Raw genomic sequence first — 19,837 nt, forward strand, 5'->3', positions numbered from 1 at the left:
GCCGATTTGCTGCCAATTCAAAGGTTCTCCAGTCTATTATTCGTGACCTCCTTTATGCAGATGACTGTGACTTGGTCACTCATACAGTGGATGACATGCAAATACTCATGAATTGTATTTCTGCTTCTTGCAAGGCATTTGGACTTAGCATTAGCCTGGACAAGACTGTTATAATGTTCCAGCCTGCACCAGGAAATCCATATGTGAAACCAGCTATCTTGGTTGAAGGAACAATTCTGAAGGTAGTAGACAAGTTTGTCTACCTGGGTAGCACACTCAGCCATTCTTGCTCCCTGGATGAGGAAATATGTTTCAGGTTGCAGAGAGCAACTAATTCCTTCCGGTCTCTTCAGTCTCGTGTCTGGTCCCAGCATGGCATAACAAGGCAAACAAAAGTTGCTGTGTACCGTGCTTGTGTACTAATGTCGCTCCGCTACTCGTGTGAAACATGGACTCTGTACAAACGTCAGGTAAGGGTCCTTGAACGCTTTCATCAGAGATGTCTCAGGCACATTCTCAATGTTGGCTGGACCTCAAGGATTCCAGACACACAGATCCTGAGGACAGCTGATATCCTGAGTATTGAGGTGATGGTGCACAAGCATCGGTTACTCTGGACTGGACACTTTATTAGAATAAAGGATAGCAGGATTCCTAAGCAGATGCTCTATGGAGAACTTGTGAATGGAAGGAGACTCCGGCAGAAGCCAAGGCTGCGCTTTAAGGACTGTGTCAAGTCCTCATTAAAGGCCTGTGATATGCAGGACACTGACTGGGAGAACAATGCCTGTCATCTCCACAGATGGAGGAAGCAGGTTAAGGAGGGGATCAAAACTTTTGAGAGAGCACGTATCCAGCATGAAGAACTCAAGCGAGCTGCGCGAAAGTGCACAGCTCGTATAGTGAATGGGGAAAGCTTAATCTGCAATGTCTGCGGTCGTGTGTGCTTATCAAGAGCAGGGCTCATGTAAGTTAGTACTAGAGCGCACAATGTTCCTGAAGGTCGGCAATGGTCTTCCTCGGTCACGAGTGGATGGCCATCATGTATGTATGTATACTCTCTTTACTCTCTTTTACTTGTTTCAGTCATTTGACTGCGGCCATGCTGGAGCACCGCCTTTAGAAAATCGACCCCAGGGCTTATTCTTTGTAAGCCTAGTACTTATTCTATCGATCTCTTTTGCTAAACCGCTAAGTTACGGGGGACGTAAGCACACCACCATCGGTTGTCAAGCAATGCTAGGGGGGACAAACACAGACACACAAACACACACATACATATACATACATATATACGACGGGCTTCTTTCAGTTTCCGTCTACCAAATCCACTCACAAGGCTTTGGTCGGCCCGACGCTATAATAGAAGACACTTGCCCATATATATATATATATATATATATATATATATATATATATACCTATTATTTTTAGGAAATTAATTCCCCCAAAATACTAGGTGGTGAACCAGTATTTCCTTGGATGAAACCATCCTTTCATGAGGTTAACACAACCTCTAATCGAATTCATATATATGTTGTGGGGTTTGGTTTTAGTCCTTTGTTGTATTAGTTTTTGTATTGTGTGTTGTTTGTGCAGTGCTGGTTCTTTTCTTCTGTTGGGTATCAGACTTCTATGGTGCATGTTGTGGGCTTTGTTTAATTTATTGGGTATTTACTGTATGAGTTTATACCCGTATGTTTTTGGGAGAAGTGTTGCATAGTAGTGTGTGTAAATCATAAATCAACCATTTCACAGTATCTGTCCATCGTTCTTTTTTTTTTTTATTTTGTTATTTGTTTGGGCAGTGACATGAAGAGATGGGTTACAGCATTTTCTTTTTGACTGAACACTGCCCATGGACATGTGCTGATGTTTCTTGGGTATTTATAATTATTATTGATGTTTAAGTGAGAGACCAAGAAGAAAGAGCAATGTGCATATATAGAGAGTACTTGTATAGATATGAATGAATGCATATGTGATTAATATGTGATCAAAATTTCACTCACAGGTTTGCCGTTCTTGTATAGAGGCATTGCAGTCCATATGTTTACATTTTCAGGCACTTGTTGCTGTGGTGGCACATCTGAAGGAAGCTATTTTTTATATAACTCCTAAATATCAATCTCAAAATCTTCACTGTCCCGAGTAGAGCAGTTTTTTGAGCATGCTCTACCATCATGTCAATTCCAATTTCTCTGACATATTTCTCAAACTTCATTGTTAGTGCTGTCAGTACCCCTACAACTACTGGATGACAGTTATTCTCTTCATTGCCCACTGTCTTGTAAATTTATCTTTTAGTAACTTGTATTTTTTCACCTTTTCTAGCTCGTCTGTATCCCCTGGTACAACAACATCTATAATCTTAGTTTTCTTTTCCCTTTTATTTACTACAGCAATGTCTGGTCGTTGAGCATCTATTAGAGAGTCACATTGGATTGTAAAATCCCACAAGATATTATATTCAGTATTCTTAGTGATGTCTTCTGGCTCATGTTCACACCATTTCTGTGTTTTTCTAAAGACTATATTTCTCACACAACCTCCAGTGAACAAACTTAGCCACATTATTATGCCACCTTTTGTATTCTTTTGGGGCCAATTTGCTACACCCACTCACAACATGTGGTATTGTTTCGTTTTTCTTGTCACACATCCTACAAAGGGGAAATTCACTGCTCTTAACTATTTCGAGTTTGGTGTAATTAGTTCTCAGAGCTTCTTCCTGAGTGCTGCATATCAATGCCTCAATGCATCCTTTCGGATCACTTTTTCTTAGCCACCTCCAAGTGTTGGTCTTGTCAATGACCTTCAATTTATCTGAAGTATTACCTATGCATTGTTTTCATTTTCCAGTTATTTAATCTTTGTTCTTCATCTTGTTTTTTTAAATGTCTTTGAATGTGTCACATTTTTGGTAGGTATCATGTTGCTATTTCAAACATGCAACAAGCAAGGCTTCAATCTGCTGTTCAACGTACCATCCCAGACTGTTTTTCTCATTCACAGCACAGATCTTTCATGTTATGAAGCCTCTTCCTCCCTTGTACCTAGGCATGTTTCTTCCTCAACACAACAGCAACATTATTATTGTTGTTGTTGTTATTATATTAATATTAATTAGTGGTGAGCTGGTAGAATTGTTAGCATGCCAGACAAAATGCTTAATGGTATTTCTTCTTTGGAGTTGGTAAAGGAAGTACTAGTTAAGTACTGGGGTCAAATAAACCAATTAGCCTCCCCCCACCATCCCACAAAATTTTCAGGTCTTTTTCCTATAGTAGAAAGGATTATTATTATTATCATTATTTAGGTGCAGAGCTGGCAAAATCGTTAGTGTGTCAGACAAAATGCTTAGCAGTATTTCTTGCAACTCTTCTCATTCTGAGTTCAAACTCCACCAAGGTTGAGTTTGCATCTCTTCTTTCAATGTTGATAAAAATAAGTACTATTTGAGAATTGGGGTCAATGCAAATGACTAATCCTCTCCCCACATAACTGCTAACCTTGTGCCAAAATTTGAAATCATCATCATTATTATTGTTATTATTATTGTTTTTATCCTACTTTTGTTTCAAAGGTCCACACATAAAAGGTAAAAATTTTTATGTTCCTGGTGTGAAAAAAATATCTGCTACACAAGCTGGTTATTTTACGGATACATTTTCCCGTATCATGGAAGGGGAAGCTTATTGTGATCCAGTAAGGTTGGCACGCCAATACAGTCAGAAAGAGTCTAAGAAAAACCTGGGAAAGGAATTCATTCCAAGTAGTGGATTTAAAACATCGTGAGTAATATTTTATTTGTGTTACTTTGAGAATGTGCTTTACTTCCTCCTCCTCCTTGCCTGCATTCTCTGTTAATCTCTCAACATCACAACAAAAATGACCTGTCCTTGTATTTTCTTGTCCCTTTTTGTATCATCTAACTGTCTGGATGTTTTGTTGCCACCTGTTACGTCCTTGTCCCATTTTTTGCATTCTTTATATATATAGGACAGGCTTCTTTCAGCATCTATTTATCAGATCCTCTCATAAAGTTTTGGTCAGGCCGGGGTTATAGTAGAAGACGCTTGCTGAAGGTATCACATCGTAGTACTGAACCCAGAACCATTTGGTTGTGAAGCTATTTTCTACACAACACTAGGAAATTTTACGGAACAATGGAAATAATTCTATTAACTACCAACCTGAATTTTCGAAATCGATATTGGCTGTCTAGAGTAATTTCCCTTAGATCAGTTTCTGTTATTAATTAGACGTTTATTATTACCACATATCATTTGCTTCAGTTGTGGAGTTGGTTCTTACTATGGAACAATTGGTGGTCCAATTCCTGCTCTGAGTCCAACACCAAAGCCTGCACCACCCTTCAAACCATCTTCAAGAAATATTTTCACGAATCCACCCAAAAAAGGCACAGGATATGGGTGAGTTATAAGCATTTTTTTAAATTAAATGAATGATTGATTGTTCAACTGAGAGTTGTTTTAGGGTTATTGGTTTTCTTAATGGTGTGGGATTGTGTACGTTGGTAGTGGGGAATATTCCTCTGAATTTATTTAATTAATAACTTGTACTATACTGTACAGATAAAGTTTTCTTTTTACACCCTATCATCATATTTTTGCAATAAGGTAAAACTTATTCAAATATCAAAAATGATAAATAAAAGTTCTAGAGGAAGAATGGTGCTAAAAAGAAAAAGAAAATAGTACAATGAAAATATTCATTTAATTATTAATCTCTGCTTGAATGGCTTGCATAGTTCTACAAATTTAGATACACTGGATTGCCAGATAAATTCTTTCAATTCTTTTTTTCTTATTCACATCCCAGATCATATTTCTGAAATAAAGTAAAATTTATTCAAATTTCAAAAATGATAACCAAAAGTTGTATGGGGAAAAATAGAGCTGCTAAAAAAAGATCATAAAACACTATGTTAGAATATTTTTCATGGTAATTTAAATAACATTTGAAAGGATTAAAATAAATAGAAAAAAAACAAACAAACAAACTTATGTGACAACCCAATACAATGCTAGACCAATTATCCAGTGAGCTTGGAACTAGAAGTGTCCTGGATTTCTGCATTTTCCAGTTTTCTGGAGATAGCCTTTCACTGGATGTACATGTGGAAATCTGTAAATATTCATAGAGTTTATAAAGAGAAAATGGATTGATCATACTTTATTACAATTGTTTTGATACCTCACTATCAGCTGTTCATGATTGGATGTATTACAAACAACAAAGTGTGTTAATTACTACTATTCAGCAATACTGGCAGATGCATTTCATCAGGTGAGTATGATAAAAAGAACTCTAGGTATATTGTCGGCATTAACTTGTATTCAAGTAGCAGATCTGTAGCCAGTGATTGAGCCTCTTCATCTAGATGAGTGCGAAGGGTGCTGGTGCCTGAGGGTGGCTGTTCAGGCCAAGGGTGATGTAGAAGAGTGCTGGGAATATTTATATCAGGGGAGAGTTAGGGTTGGGGGAGGGGGGATGGCAAGTTGCTCTTTGCATCTTCGGTGTTTGATTTCTGTTATTTTATTTATATATAATCTTGCTTAAATGTGTGTGTGTGTGTGTGTGTATCTTCCTGTCAGTTTATATATATAATATATATCATATATTTTCTCTTTTTTAGCTATGCTGAGGTTACACTCAATCCTTATCCAAAGTATTTGTCTGATCCTATCTCAGAATGTAAAGATGACTATATGGTTAGTATTGGAAGTGATCTGGTTATACTACACAAATAAACAGTTGAACATTCCTATTTAGAGCAGGTTTACTCTCAAAACTTTTCAAATCAAAAAAAAAGAATAACAAGCAAGATTGATTTTTAGAGTCCAGACTCTCATCTTCTGTTTGTTTGTTTTTTTTACACAGAAAGCCCCCTTCCTCATCCATCTCTTGTGTGGGACCCTAGGGAAGTGTCTTCTACCATTGTTCTGAGCTGACCAAAACCCTATGAGTGAATTTGGTAGGTGGAAACTGAAAGAAGCCTATCCTACGTACATACATACATGCATGTATGAATGAATGCATGCATACATACATACATAATACATGCATGCATACATACACATACATACATCTGAAGATCAGTGAAAAAGAGAATACCTATGCTGAATTATTGAGAAATCTGCAGTTATTCTATCCAGATTACGAGTTCAGGTTTATACCTGTAATTATTGGGGCACTAAGATATGTAACACACTGCTTAAATACCACTTTTGAGAAATTAGGCTTCCCAAAACCAGAAAGGAGAAAGTTGATTCGAAGACTACAGATCCAATCCCTCATTCGAACTGTTAAAATCTGTAAAACTTTCTTGAAGTTTATCACTTAAGTATGCATATATGCACGTCTAGATATGCAAATATATGCATGAGAAGATATACATAAAACAAAACATACAAATCTGCATGTATACATACATGCATACAAAAATACTCTGTTGTTGATGTTGAAATTCCAATGAAGGAGCCTTGGATCTAGGTTAGAAACCGACTCCTGCTCTGTTGGCAAGAAATCTTGAAATAAAACTGAAAAATGACCTACATATACATCATCATCATCATTGTTTAACATCTATCTTCCATGGGTAGGATGGATAACAGGAGCTGGCAAGGTAGAAAAACGACCCTTGGCTACTGTGGCTATTTTGGCAGGGATTTTATGGTTGGATACCCTTTCTAACACCAACCACTCCACAGAGTGCAGTTAGTGCATTTTATGTAACACTAGCACAGGCAAAGTTAGTTTTAGCATGATTATTGCAGCTGGATGCCCTTCCAAATGCCAACCACTTTACAATGTGGGCTGGCTGCTTTTAATGTGACACCAGCACTGACAGGGTAACCAAGTAACTCATCACAAGACAAGAAATTATGAGAGGGGAAGGGGGCGTTTGAGGAGGGAAACTTGTGTCAGAAGATGAAAGGTTAGAGTGTGACAGAGAGACAGAAGCAGGTGTCTTGCCACAACTAAGGGGGCATTAGTGTAGGTGAACCAGTATCAAATGATGAAAAGTGTAACAGACAAATAGAAAGACAGAAATAGGTGTCTTGCTATAGAGGAGGTACATGGTTACCCAGTGAGAGAGAGAGAGAGAGAGAGAAGAGATAGAGAGCAAGAGAAAGGTACAAGAAAGAGACCAGAGACAAGTGTGCTAATGTAAAGGTGATACTTGGTTACCTAGTCAGAAGAAAAACAAGAAAAGGAGAGAGAGAGAGTAGTGTCAAAAGTGTAAGAGAGAGTAGAAGAGAGATGGTGTAGTGCTAGGATAGACTCACAAGTAACAAGAATATGCGTGTTGGACCTGGTTAGAAAAATAGGGTGTGGGTGTGGGGATCCTACCTGCGACTACAAGGGGGCTCACCCACAACTACAGTGCTATCAGTTAATTTCTTTTTTTTTTTGTTAAAAGTATTCTTTTCAACTGTTTATAAACACAGCCAAGCTGACATAATTGACGCATTCTTCCAGGAGTGAATAAAAAATTCTCAAATTTGAAAGGATGGGCTCCTTAGATACTAACATGGGCTCCCATATATATGGATTCTAATGGTGCAGGGGCCCACATGCCATCGGGCAAGCTGGCAACCTGGCCAGTTTGCCACTGCACAGAGGTACACAGGAGTGAGAGGGTGACATGAGAGAGAATAAAGGAAGAGAGACAGTGATAGACTGCTGCATAATAGTTGCTGGTAAGGATATTCAATGGAAATAGCATGAGTTATGTAATGAGGGGTAAAGAGAGTGATAATAGGGAGATTGGGTGATAGAAGACACAGTGCTGGAAATGAGAGAAAGTGATGGTGAGAAGGTGCATGGTAAAGAGTGTTATGGGAGAGAGATAGTGATGATTGTCAACAATGAATAATAGAGAAGGAAGTAGTATGACAGAGTGATGGATAGCATTGAAGATGGGTGATGGCAAGAGGATGTCACTATTGAATGGCTTAATGGGGAAAAAAGAGTGATAGTCAGCAATACAAAAATGTCGGTGTTAAGCAAGGATCTAATACACATAATTCCAACATGATACCCTCCCTTATTACATTGCTAATGTAATTAGAGAGAGAGAGAGAGAGAGAGAAAGAGTAATGGTAGGGAAGCACAGTGAAACAAATAACCAATTAAAGATACCTGGTATACATCTTGTGCCAGTCAGTGATGAGACTGAGCAAACTCTATCAATGAAGTATGTGTTTGCTACAAGCTACACATTGGCAAACAAAACAATGATATACATGTGACAAATGCTAACCAATGACTGACTAGGTAGACTTAGCTGTAATAGCTGGGCTAAATATACACTAAAAATACATTTGTTGACTGTATGATTAGATAATTACTATTTATGCAAAACAGAATTTATTAGAAATCTAAAATAAATTCAAATTAGTTAATTATAGTTTGATGCTCAATATTGTTCTTTTTATTTATCTATTTTTTTAATTCTCTTTCAGAAAGAATATAAGCATCACAAGACATTAATGAAGAATGGACCTTTCAGGTTAAACATGCATCCAGAGGAGTATTTTACAGTTAACCCTTTTAAAGTACCATCAGGTATTACCCTATCAAAACCCAAAAGCATTGATGAGAAGCGGAAGCCTTTGAAACCCCTTAAACCTTTTATTCCAAGCAACGTGGGGTACAAGGTAACCTAAACCTGAGTTTTTCTTCTGTTCTATCTATCAACCTGTGAAGGCATGTGGCCTTGTAACTAGGGTTTTACACTCACAATCATGAGATCATGGTTTTGATTCCCAGACCAGGTGGTATGTTGCTGTCTTGAGTAAAACACTTCATTTTCTGCTTCCCCTCGTATATGTGTATATACTTATGTATGTAGAAACATAGCTTAGTTGTTAGGGTATTCAGCTTATGATGCGTGGTCAAGAGTTTGATTCCTGGTGGCACATTGTGACCTTGAGCAAGACTCTTTATTTCATGTTGCTTTAGTTCACTCAGCTGGCAAAAATTAGTTGTACCTGTAATTCAAAGGGTCCAGTCTTGTCACATTCTTGTCAGATTGAATTTCCCTCAGAACTACGCGAAGGGTACGCATGTCTGTGGAATGCTCGTCCACCTGCATATCAATTTCACAAGCTAGCTGTTTTGTTGATCAGATCAACTGGAAGACTCATTGTCATAACCAATGGCATGCCATTATAATAAATGTATGTATTTCAGTTCAACATGCATCTATAGGTACAATACTTAGACATTTTGTCAGTGTTGTATCATGGAATTACTGGTTGTTTTAAGTCTTACAGCTCATACCCTCTTCCAGGTAACTCAATCTAGGCTGAACAAACCTAGATCTGTATTGAAGTGGCATTCTGCTGATCCCACCAGTCACCTCTTTGCAGCAAGAACCATCTAGATTCTTTCTCGTCAACTTTACATTGTTCTTGATAGTTCTTCTGTAAGCTCCTGAAATGCCTGGAGTTTGCTATAGTTCCTACTAAGAGTACAACCTACTAACCATCAACTGCTAACCTTCACTGACAAACAACTTGCTCTTCACCCATTCTTGTGACACTCCTCCATCAACCCCTGCTTTTCACATAGTTAACTCCAATAGCACTAGCTGCTTTATTACTTAAAAAACCAGCATGATATCTGGTCTCTGCAACGTCTGTGTGATATGTGCTGAACATTTCAACTGTTTCTCCTGATCAACTTCCATTACCCAGTCCTGTACTTCTGGCTGTAGTGCTGATATTTTTGCTGTTGCTAATCCCCTAGTTGATTGCCTCAAGGATGGTCTTCAGGACTTAATCATGTTTCTGTGTGATGATATATCTCACTCAGTGCCTTGGTGCAGCTGCTTAAGATGTGATTGAGGGCCCCTTAGAACACAGGAGGAATACAAGAGTTTTCCCCCCATGGAAATAAGTTAGATGGGCTGAAGAGAATATTATTGAGTCCTGTAAACTGACCTTCAGTAGGGTCAGCATGTGGTAGTCCTTCTTTATATCATGCTTTCTTCATTTTCAATAGCCTCTCATAATAGCACTCCTATGCCACTTTCTTGTCTTTCACAGTGGTGTTGAGTATGTTTCGTCATTTTGAATATATATCTCTCCAATGGCATCTCAAAATCCTGAACCCTTTACACACCTCTGAATTGCAGGACAAATCCCTTCCCTTCTGCCTCACCTATAGCCAAGTATATCCTTGCCCAGCTGACCTTCTTGCTTTTTGATAACACTCCCTACTATCACCTTCTTTACAGATTATTCAAACCTACCTCTTAGATCTTTATTACTCAATTAATGGTGACATTCCACCAACACATCACCTTTGGTTTAGCTGGGCCAAAGTCTCAGCCAAATGTTGGATTGGTAGCCCTAAGCAAGTTATTTCAGAGAAATTCCTAGTTGTCATCTTTTCTCCTTGTATCTAAATCCTCTTCCTAACTGTCATATTCCTAAGATTATTCCCAAATGTGTAGTCTTTTAGCTTCCGTACCTTCCTTCTTCATATCATCTTCTGTTTCTAGATGTACCGAGCTTTAACTCTGAATTCACTGGCCTCTAATCTAGGTTAGGCTGTATATTCCTCTCCAGGAAAGGTTTTAGTATTAACAATGATCCAACTGTCCCATTTCCTAGTGAGAATGTAAACTAACAGTACAGGTATAGTTGCATGGTGAGCTGTTTGCTTCCCAACCTCATAGTTCTGGGTTCAGTCCCACTGTGTAGCACCTTGGGCAAGTGTTTTCTACTATAGCCTTGGGCCAACCAAAGTCTTGTGAGTGGATTTGGTAGACAAAAGCTGAAAGAAGCCCATTGTATGTATGTGTTGGTATCAGGACAAAATCTCCCGAGGACAAAATCTCACTGGACAAATTTTAACAAAAATGTCAACTAATAAATATTTAAAATTTTTCATAAAATTTCACTTTTCTAAAATATTTTTATTGTAAAGAAAGAACAATATCCCAGAGGATATTAACTGCTGGGGGATTTTGTCCTCAGTAGGGTTTCATCCTAGTACTGTTGTGTGTGTGTGTGTGTGTCCCATCACCACTTAACAACTGGTGTTAATGTGTTTACATCCCCATAATTTAGCAGTTTGGCAAAAGAGAATAAATACCCAACTTTAAAATGAGTGTTAAGATCAATTTGTTCACCTAAACCCTACAAGGCTGAGACAAGTAAGCGATAAAAGATGTTTTCATGCATGCATGTGTGTGTGTGTGTGTGAACCTTGCTTAGAGGTCAGTTGTGCATTTACAGTCTGTTTCTTTATAGGAAATAAATTTTGATGTATTGATATTTGATGTTCTAATGCTTCCAGGATGGAGGTATGAAGGCTGGTACATTTGAACGTTACCCAACACATTCTGTGAATGAATATGTCAAAGTGAAGGAAGGTCGACCTGTACATGTTGTCAACAAATCAGGAAATGTGTTTGTGCCTCTCAAGCAAGGAAAGTCTCGTCCAACCACTTCAATTTTACAGCAAAATGTACTAAAGTAAGTCACAACTAATATTCTTTTATACATCTTTATCCAGCCATGCAAACCATGCCAAAATAGATCTCACTAGTGCCATGTAAAAAGCAACCAGTCCACATTGTAAAGTGATTGGTATTAAGAATAGCATCCAACCATATAAATCATGCCAAAAGAGACAGTATAGTTTGGTGCAGTCCTCTGGCTTGCCAGCTCCTGTCAAACCATCCAACCCATGCCAGGGTGGAAGACAGATGTTAAATGATGTTGATGATGAAGTAGAGGAGGACTACTTTTGCTAGTATTGTCTTTGGACTGTAGCCATGCTTGGGCAAACACCTTCAAGGAATTGTTTGAAGTCGATTATATCTATCCTTGTTCTTTGTTGGGTATTATGTTTATTGAGCTGTATTTATTGAATGATTAGGTCCTTTTACTGCATGTAGAGATGTGACACTCATAGAATAAATACTATAAGATACACTTTGTTTTGACACGGGTGTTTATTTGTAAACCCACAATGATTGTGGGTTTACCCAGTCCACTTTACAATGGACTGGTGCTCAAAGGGGAGAGGGTGACTCAGGAAAATCACCCAAATACAGAGGTCTCACGAGCAACATTTGGTATTCAGAGACTGAAAGAGTGAGTAGTACAACCTGCACTATAAAACCCAAGTGGTTGCGATTGGTTGTTTAACATTGTCAAGGACGACAATGACCACCACCACCATATTTTTTTCTTGCCCATGATTGTATAGTTTGGATTAGTCTTCAAAGATATCTTTCACTTGACTGCATTGATTTAGTGTATATTATCATATCACTGAAGGTAACTAGAGAGAGTGTGCAGTCTACAGCAAGGCTAAAAAGTAACTTAGAAGTCTTAGTTCTTAGTAAACCAGTGAGCTAGCAAAATCATTAACATACCAGACAGAATGCTTAGTGGCATTTGTCCATTCATATATTCTGAGTTCAAATGCCACCAACGTAGACTTTGACTTTCATCCTTTCATCATCATCATCATCATCATCGTTTAACGTCCATTTTCCATGCTGGCATAGGTTGGATGGTTTGACTAAGGACTAGCAAGCTAGTAGGCTGCACCAAGCACTACACTCATATGGCAAGGTTTCTACAGCTGGACACCCTTCCTAATGCCAAACACTCCAAGAGTGTAGTGGGTGCTTTTTATATTCCACAGGCATGGGAGCTGCTCAGGGGGCAGTGGAATCTGCCATGTTCAGATGTTGCTTTTCATGAGCCACCAGCAGGAGAGCCAGTTGGTTGGGCAATGGAATCCGCCATGTTCGGATGGTGCTTTTCATGAGCCAGCAGCTTGGGAGCCAGTTCGTGGGGCAGTGGAATCTGCCATGTTCGGATGGTGCTTTTGATGAGCCAGCAACATGGGAGCCAGTTCGTGGGGCAGTGGAATCCGCCATGTTCAGATGGTGCATTTAATGATCAGCCAGCACCACCAGTGTGGGCATTATATTGTGTCACCTGCATCATAGAAATTGTCTAGAGCAGGGCTAAAGAGTTGTCTCTACTTTGTATTGGTTTCTTTCTTGAAATTACAGCCTGCACTCCAAACTGCAGAGTCCACATCTCTAACACCATCATCATCATCACTGTCACCTCTCCCACATCATTGTTTTAACATGCAATCTTTCCATGCTTGCATGAACCAAATGGCATTTGTTGAGGCAAATTTTCTACAGCTGGACACCCTTCCTTTCATTAACCCCTGTTTGTTTTCTAAGAAATTAATATTTCTCCATGGCCAGACATGTTTTCATGGAAGACTAGAAATGAATGACACTCGTTTACAACTACCATGCAGTATAACGACAAGGAAACACACACACACACACATGTGCGCATGCACGTATGCATGCACACACACTCACAACAGGCTTATTTCAGTTTCTATCTACCAAATTCAGTCACTAAGCTTTAGTTAGCCTAGGTTATAGTAGAAAACACTTGGTCAAGGTACCATGCTGGTGAACTGAACCTGAAATCATGTGATTGGGAAGTGAGTTTCTTAATGATGTGATCATGTCTTGTAGGCATGGCTGTACAATTATGAAGTTCATTTTGCAACAACATGCTTTCAGATTTGATCCCACGGCATGACACTTTGGGCAGGTATCTTCTGTTTGGTTGTGACTCCAATTTGTGTATGCATATATAAATGCATACACATGTGTGTATTTGACTTCATGATCATTTAGTCTGTACTCTTTCACTGCTTCCAGTCAGTGTGTTGTGGCCATCATGCCTTAACCAGCTATATCTGTTTTATGTCCAAACTGGCCAGATCTGACCTCTCACACCTACCTAACAATGTTATTCTAGACTTGAACAATTACATCATTGAAATTTCACAGCTATGAGATATGTGATTAATTCACAACAATATACATATATAAGCATTACATTTGACAGAGTAATCTGAAAGTTAATGGGTTAATGTTAAGATTTTCAACAACAAAAATTACAGAAATAAAATTATGTTAATCATAAACAAAAAATTAATATGTTAGCAAAATGTAAACTTTATTAATCCTGTGATACATATTGTTTTCTTGCAGAGCAATGAATAGTCAGAACTATAAAACTATTGAATCAGTGATGTCTTACTGAGGAAAGAAACACGACAAAGTTTGGCACAAATAATCTTTCGAAAAGAAAAGCTTATTTTCAAAGAATGCATTGTAAATTCTTTTAATAAATGATTGAAAAGACAGTCTTTTTTTTTTTTATTTTTTGCAAAAATGAAAATAAAATTAATAAAAGTGAGGATGTAATATTTCATTATTGTTCATATATTTTTGTATATGCTGTGTACTTGTTTGTAAAAATTGTCTGTCAGCAGTAAATAAAGCTTTTGTAAACACTTAGAGAGGAATGAGATTCAGTTAAGTGAGGAGGAGTTGTTTTCTTTTTGATGTATCAAAACTCAACTTAATTGGAAAAGGGATCATAGTGCAAATGTTTTCTCAGGCTTTGTGGTGCTCTTGATCTGTAAGACAGTTTGCCGTCTTTAGCTATTTAAGTCTCTTTAACAAATAATGGTCTTGGAAACCAATATGAAGATTTGTTGTTTTCTATGCATGATGACCTGTTTTTGAGGACACCTGGGTTTTAGCACTGTTTTATGGTAGCACTAACCATTAGACCACATGGCTTGTATGTTGCATTCGCAATCACAAAACCATGAGTTCAATTCTTGCACTGGGTGATGCATTGTGTTCTTGAGCAAAACATTTCATTTCCTGTTGTTCACTTTGACATCTGAAGTGTGGCACACTGTGTACCTGTACAGGTAATGTCCATTTGATAAAGAGAGTAAGCTCATATGCAGCACAAACATTTGATCCCTATGAACAAATCACCCGCCGCTGCCATGTTGGTCAGACAAACATCATAGCTGCATTGATTCACCAGAATGAAAGATGCATTCTGCCTTTGCCAAGGCTCATTAACACTTTGTACTCAGTTGTCACCTGTTTAAATGAAATTTGTGCTATGATATATTGGGAACAGTGAATAAACCACTCATTGGTAGATGCAGGCATAACAGTGTGGTAAATAGTTTGCTTCCCAAACACATTCAGTCTCACTGTTCAGTACCTTAGGCAAGTGTTTTCTACTGTAGCCTAAGGCTGATCAAGGTTTTGTGAGTGGGTTTAGTAGACAAAAGCTGAAAGAGAGATGACTGCACTGATTTGGTCATGCGATGTGGATAGAGGTTGACAGCTCCATAAAGAAGTGCCAATCTCTCAAAATAGATGGAACATATGGACGTGGGAAACCCAGGAAGACATGGGATAAAATACTGAAGAATGACCTCATAACACTGAACCTTTCAGGCAAGGTGACGAAGAACCAAGATGCTTGGCACCATGCTGTACTCAAGAAGATCCATACTCTGCAGCAGAAGTATTAAGACCAGTCCCTCTAGTAGTGAAAATCACTTGTGGTGGTGCCACATAAATGCACCCATGTGGTACCATGTAAAAGCACCCAACACACTCTCTAAAGTGGTTGGCATTAGGAAGGCATCCAACCATAGAAACTATGCCAAATTGGTCTGGTGCAGCTCCCAAGCTTGCCAGCTCTGGTCAAACTGTCCAACCCAAACCAGCTTGGACAACAGACATTGAATAATGATGATGTATAATCCCAAAAGAAGAGAGAATTATACGTTTTTAATCAACATGTGCATGTCTCAGATAGATGGGTAAATTACATAGTTCTGTGACATATTAATCAGGCATATTAATCAACTCCATAATTGATCAACTAAGATTCAACAGAGATTGAGAAATTGAACACCATCCTCTCCTTGTCAAAACTATACCAGACTATTTAGAATGGAGAACATTTGAAGGGAGATAGACAGTGGTAACACTAACACAATGGATTTGCTGAATTATTTGTGTCATGAAAATGTAAAGGTCAGCTTTGGTCAATTTGAGTGTCCAGTTCTTTTTGTTCTATCCCAATTGCATGGTTTTATGATTTCATTTAATGGGTATAACATATTTGATTCATTTACATATTTTTTATATTTTTATTTATTTTTTGATTCATTGTAAGTCACCTTATTACTTGTATTAGAAGAATTCTAGTTTATAAACTAGTTCCTTATGTAGATGAGTGCCACACTACAACTACCAAAATGTATTCTAATAGAAATAAGCGAAATGGAGATTAAAAAATGAGGTACCTTTTGACAAGTTTCATGATGAGACAGCATCTCAACCACAAGACATTGGTGCACAAGGGATCAAACTGATCATAGTGAATAATAGAGAATTTTGTGAATTGCATTTCCTTTCTCTCATATTTTGTGTGTGTCTGTCTGTCTGTAGGCTTGTAGGAAATTAATCTAACATGCTTCGCTGGACGCACAATGTCAGTGTGCCTGTACGACAGAGTCCGGGCCATCGCTAAGCCCCTGCAATCCCTGCGGTCACAGGGAACCTCCACAGTTGAGGGGCCCTCATGTTAAGATTAAACTACATAGATGAGCCATCTATTTACTTTGGATTAAGATGTTAACTGAAAATTTCAAGTCAGAAGAGTTAAAAAAATACGAGAAATGAAAAAAGTAAATGAAAAAAGTAAATGAAAAAAGTAAATGAAAAAGCTTAGAAAATCGAAAGAAGTCCAAAACAATGAAAATATAAACAACTTCAACAGAAAAGACAAGAAAAAGAAGCAATGGTGATGAAAGGTGGGGATGTATACTTATACATACATACAAACTTACACACACAGGCATATGTACACACATTCATACATACACACACATATACACTTCTAGCTTTTATCTGTTTCGGTCTACCAAGTCCATTCACAAGGCTTTGGCCAGCTCAGAGAGAAAGAGAGAGACATGTACCAAACACATACACACGTCTCAGTCTCTCAGTCTCTCCCTCTGTCTCTATTCATTTCTCTTTCTCTCTCTCTCTCTCTCTCTCTCTCAGTATTTATATATATATTTGGCAGTTGTTATTTGATGTTGAAAAGCTGGTCACTTTGTACTCAGAACAGTGGCCTTTGACCTCCTAAGGCAATAAAAACTGGAGACAAAATTCTTTTTGTACCAAAAAAAGGTGTGTGTGTATGTATGTGTGTGATCCATCTATGTACAGAGAGGTAGAAAAAAGATACAGCGTTAGTTTTTTGTGTTGTATTTTAGAATCTTCACAGCAGAGTCTGTTGTGATGATTCTAAAATACAACAAGCTGTAAAGGACTATGTTTGATTTTTGCAGATAATAAAGGTGCATAGATTATGAATTTTGATTGAAGAGATGGGGGCCTCAAAACAAAAAGTTTTAGGGGCCCCTCTAAAAGTCATGTGATGGCCCTGGACAGAGTGTAAGCATCATGAAAGAAAAGCTGAGCATAAGAGGCATCAGATTTGGTGTGAAAGGGAGACGACTGTGCAGGAATGGTCACATGATACATATAGATGAGGATTGCTGTGTAAAGAAGTGCTGTTCTCTAACTATGGAGGGAATCTATAGAAGAGGTAGACATGGGACAAGGTGGTGAAGCATGATCTTCAAACATTGGGCCTCATCGCAGCAATGACTAATAACTGAGACCTTTGGTGAGATGCCGTGCTTGAGAAGACCTGTCAAGTCATGTGAAATCGTAATCATGGCTAATGCCAGTGTAATGTAATTGGCATGTAAAAAGTACCTTTTGATTATTGGGCCTCACAGAAGCCAATGCTGGTCTTGCATTACTTGTACTCATGCTGGTGGCATGTAAAAAGTACCTTTTGAGTGTTGGGCCTCATGGATGCAATGACAAATGACCAAGACCTTTGGCAATATGCCATTCTTGAGTAGAAGACTCATCAAGCCAAGTGAAACTGTAGTCACGGTAGATACTGGGTGTCACACAACTGACACCCGTGCTGGTGACACATAAAAGCACCCATTACACCCTCAGGGTGGTTGGCATCCAGCCATGGAAACCATGCAAAACCAGACTAGTGTCTGGTGCAGCTCCTCAGCTTACCAGTGCTGGTCAAACTGTACAGCCTTTCCTGGACAATGGATGCTAAATGATGATGATGATGATGTGTGTGTGTGTGTGTGTGTGTGTGTGTATCTATATTCTACTCCCGTTTTCAAGCTTATCCCCATTGTTGAACTTCCATCATGATGTAATCTAAACATGCATCAATAAAACGTTGATGAAGCAGCTGTTGTGAGTATCAAACTCCACTTGTGTTCTTCTTTTATACACACACACACACACACACACACACACACACACACACACACACACACACACACACACACACACACACACACACACACACACATATATACATATATATATATATATATATATATATATAATTTCGTTTTTGGATTAGGTTTGCAAGATTCTTTAGTTAGTGGGCTGTTGTGTAGATAGATGTAAGTATGTGTGTGTGTGGGTGGATGTATATATGTATGTGTATATGCACACGTATGTAAGCATATGGACATGAAAATAAAGAGACCAACATACTGACGGATAGGTACATAGGTTATATGAACAGACAAGCACACATACGCAAATGGAGACTGAAACACATGACCATATACACACACACACACTTTACTTCACACAAGGACACATATGAAGACACACATCCACACATATTGGTTTTATGTCAGGTTCTATATAAAAACAATTTAGCATTAAACTGACGGATTACTGTCAAAGTGATGGTGCATGGCTGAGTGGTTAGGGTGTTGGATTCATGATTGTGAGATTGTGGTTTCAATTCCTGAACTTGGCGATGTGTTGTGTTCTTGAGCAAAACACTTCATTTCATTGTACAATCAATTGGCAAAAATGAGTATTTCTGCAATGAACTGGCATTCTATCCCAGGAGGAATATATATACCACAGAATCCAGATAACTGACCCCCATCCTCACAAGACTCAGGAAATAGCTTTATGAATCCTGATTTCTTTTTTTCCTGACAAAGATGAACCAACTAAAACTTTTAATTCATTATCAATCTTTTCCTTGTAAAAGTTGAATAAAGATACATTTATATTTTACATATACATTTATAAATACAACTGTGTGATATATAGCATTATTTAAAAAAACAGTTATTGCCATATTTAAAAGTTTAGAGGTGAAGATTTTAAATGTGACAACAGCAACAATCAGTGAAGATGGTGATTAATGAAAACTTATGACTGATGATTGACAATGGCTCAGCTTAGTTCTTCCAGTTTTGAGTACTTCATTTGAGAGGTCATTGTTTCAAATTCTGATGAGAAAGCATTTCCTGAACTGTTGCAGTAAAGTAAAAAATATAAGAAATAGATTATAAAAAATATAGGAAATAGATTATAAAAAATATAAGAAATAGATTATAAAAATAATTCAGTAGTTTAATAAACAACAATACATATATAAATGAAATAATTAAAACATTGAAAATGGTAAATAAATGTATAAAAAAATTCAGAAGATAATTTTTGTGTCTAATTCTTGGATCCCTACTGAAATTGATGATACGTATTAAACATCTTCTGCAATGGACTGGAGTCTTTTTCAGAGGAATGTTCGATTTAACCTTATAAAGCACAGCACTCATAAAAATTAAACATTTTAGCTCAATTATTTAGGTGGTGCCACCTATTTTGGCACCGCTAGTTCAACATTGATTTTATTTGTTTCTCTTGTTTAAATGTTTCTGTCGTTCTCTCTCTCTTGCATTGTCTTTGTATATTTCTGCATGCATGTGCATGTATGTTTACCTCTAGTGCCAAAAAGTACTGTTGCCAAAACAGATT

General features: G+C 37.9%; 2 protein-coding genes across 2 annotated transcripts in view; one reads left to right on the plus strand and one right to left on the minus strand.

Annotated features, from left to right (window-relative positions):
* Window positions 1–14,250, plus strand: part of LOC106881282 (cilia-and flagella-associated protein 96) — a 22,271-nt gene extending 8,021 nt beyond the window's left edge. Inside the window, exons 2-7 of the mRNA XM_014931613.3 lie at window positions 3,587–3,794; window positions 4,299–4,436; window positions 5,663–5,738; window positions 8,496–8,690; window positions 11,341–11,519; window positions 14,096–14,250. Of these exons, the coding sequence (XP_014787099.1) occupies window positions 3,587–3,794; window positions 4,299–4,436; window positions 5,663–5,738; window positions 8,496–8,690; window positions 11,341–11,519; window positions 14,096–14,147 (848 nt within the window). The 3' untranslated portion in view covers window positions 14,148–14,250. The remainder of the gene's footprint in view (window positions 1–3,586; window positions 3,795–4,298; window positions 4,437–5,662; window positions 5,739–8,495; window positions 8,691–11,340; window positions 11,520–14,095) is intronic.
* A 4,829-nt stretch (window positions 14,251–19,079) lies between these two features.
* The window catches only part of LOC106881281 (uncharacterized), a 28,500-nt gene continuing 27,742 nt past the window's right edge, over window positions 19,080–19,837 (minus strand). The window contains exon 4 of the mRNA XM_014931612.3: window positions 19,080–19,331. Within this exon, the coding sequence (XP_014787098.2) occupies window positions 19,253–19,331 (79 nt within the window). The 3' untranslated portion in view covers window positions 19,080–19,252. The remainder of the gene's footprint in view (window positions 19,332–19,837) is intronic.

Source organism: Octopus bimaculoides, chromosome 25, assembly GCF_046866305.1.
Source record: "Octopus bimaculoides isolate indiv1 chromosome 25, ASM4686630v1, whole genome shotgun sequence".
Taxonomy (NCBI): Eukaryota; Metazoa; Mollusca; class Cephalopoda; order Octopoda; family Octopodidae; genus Octopus; species Octopus bimaculoides.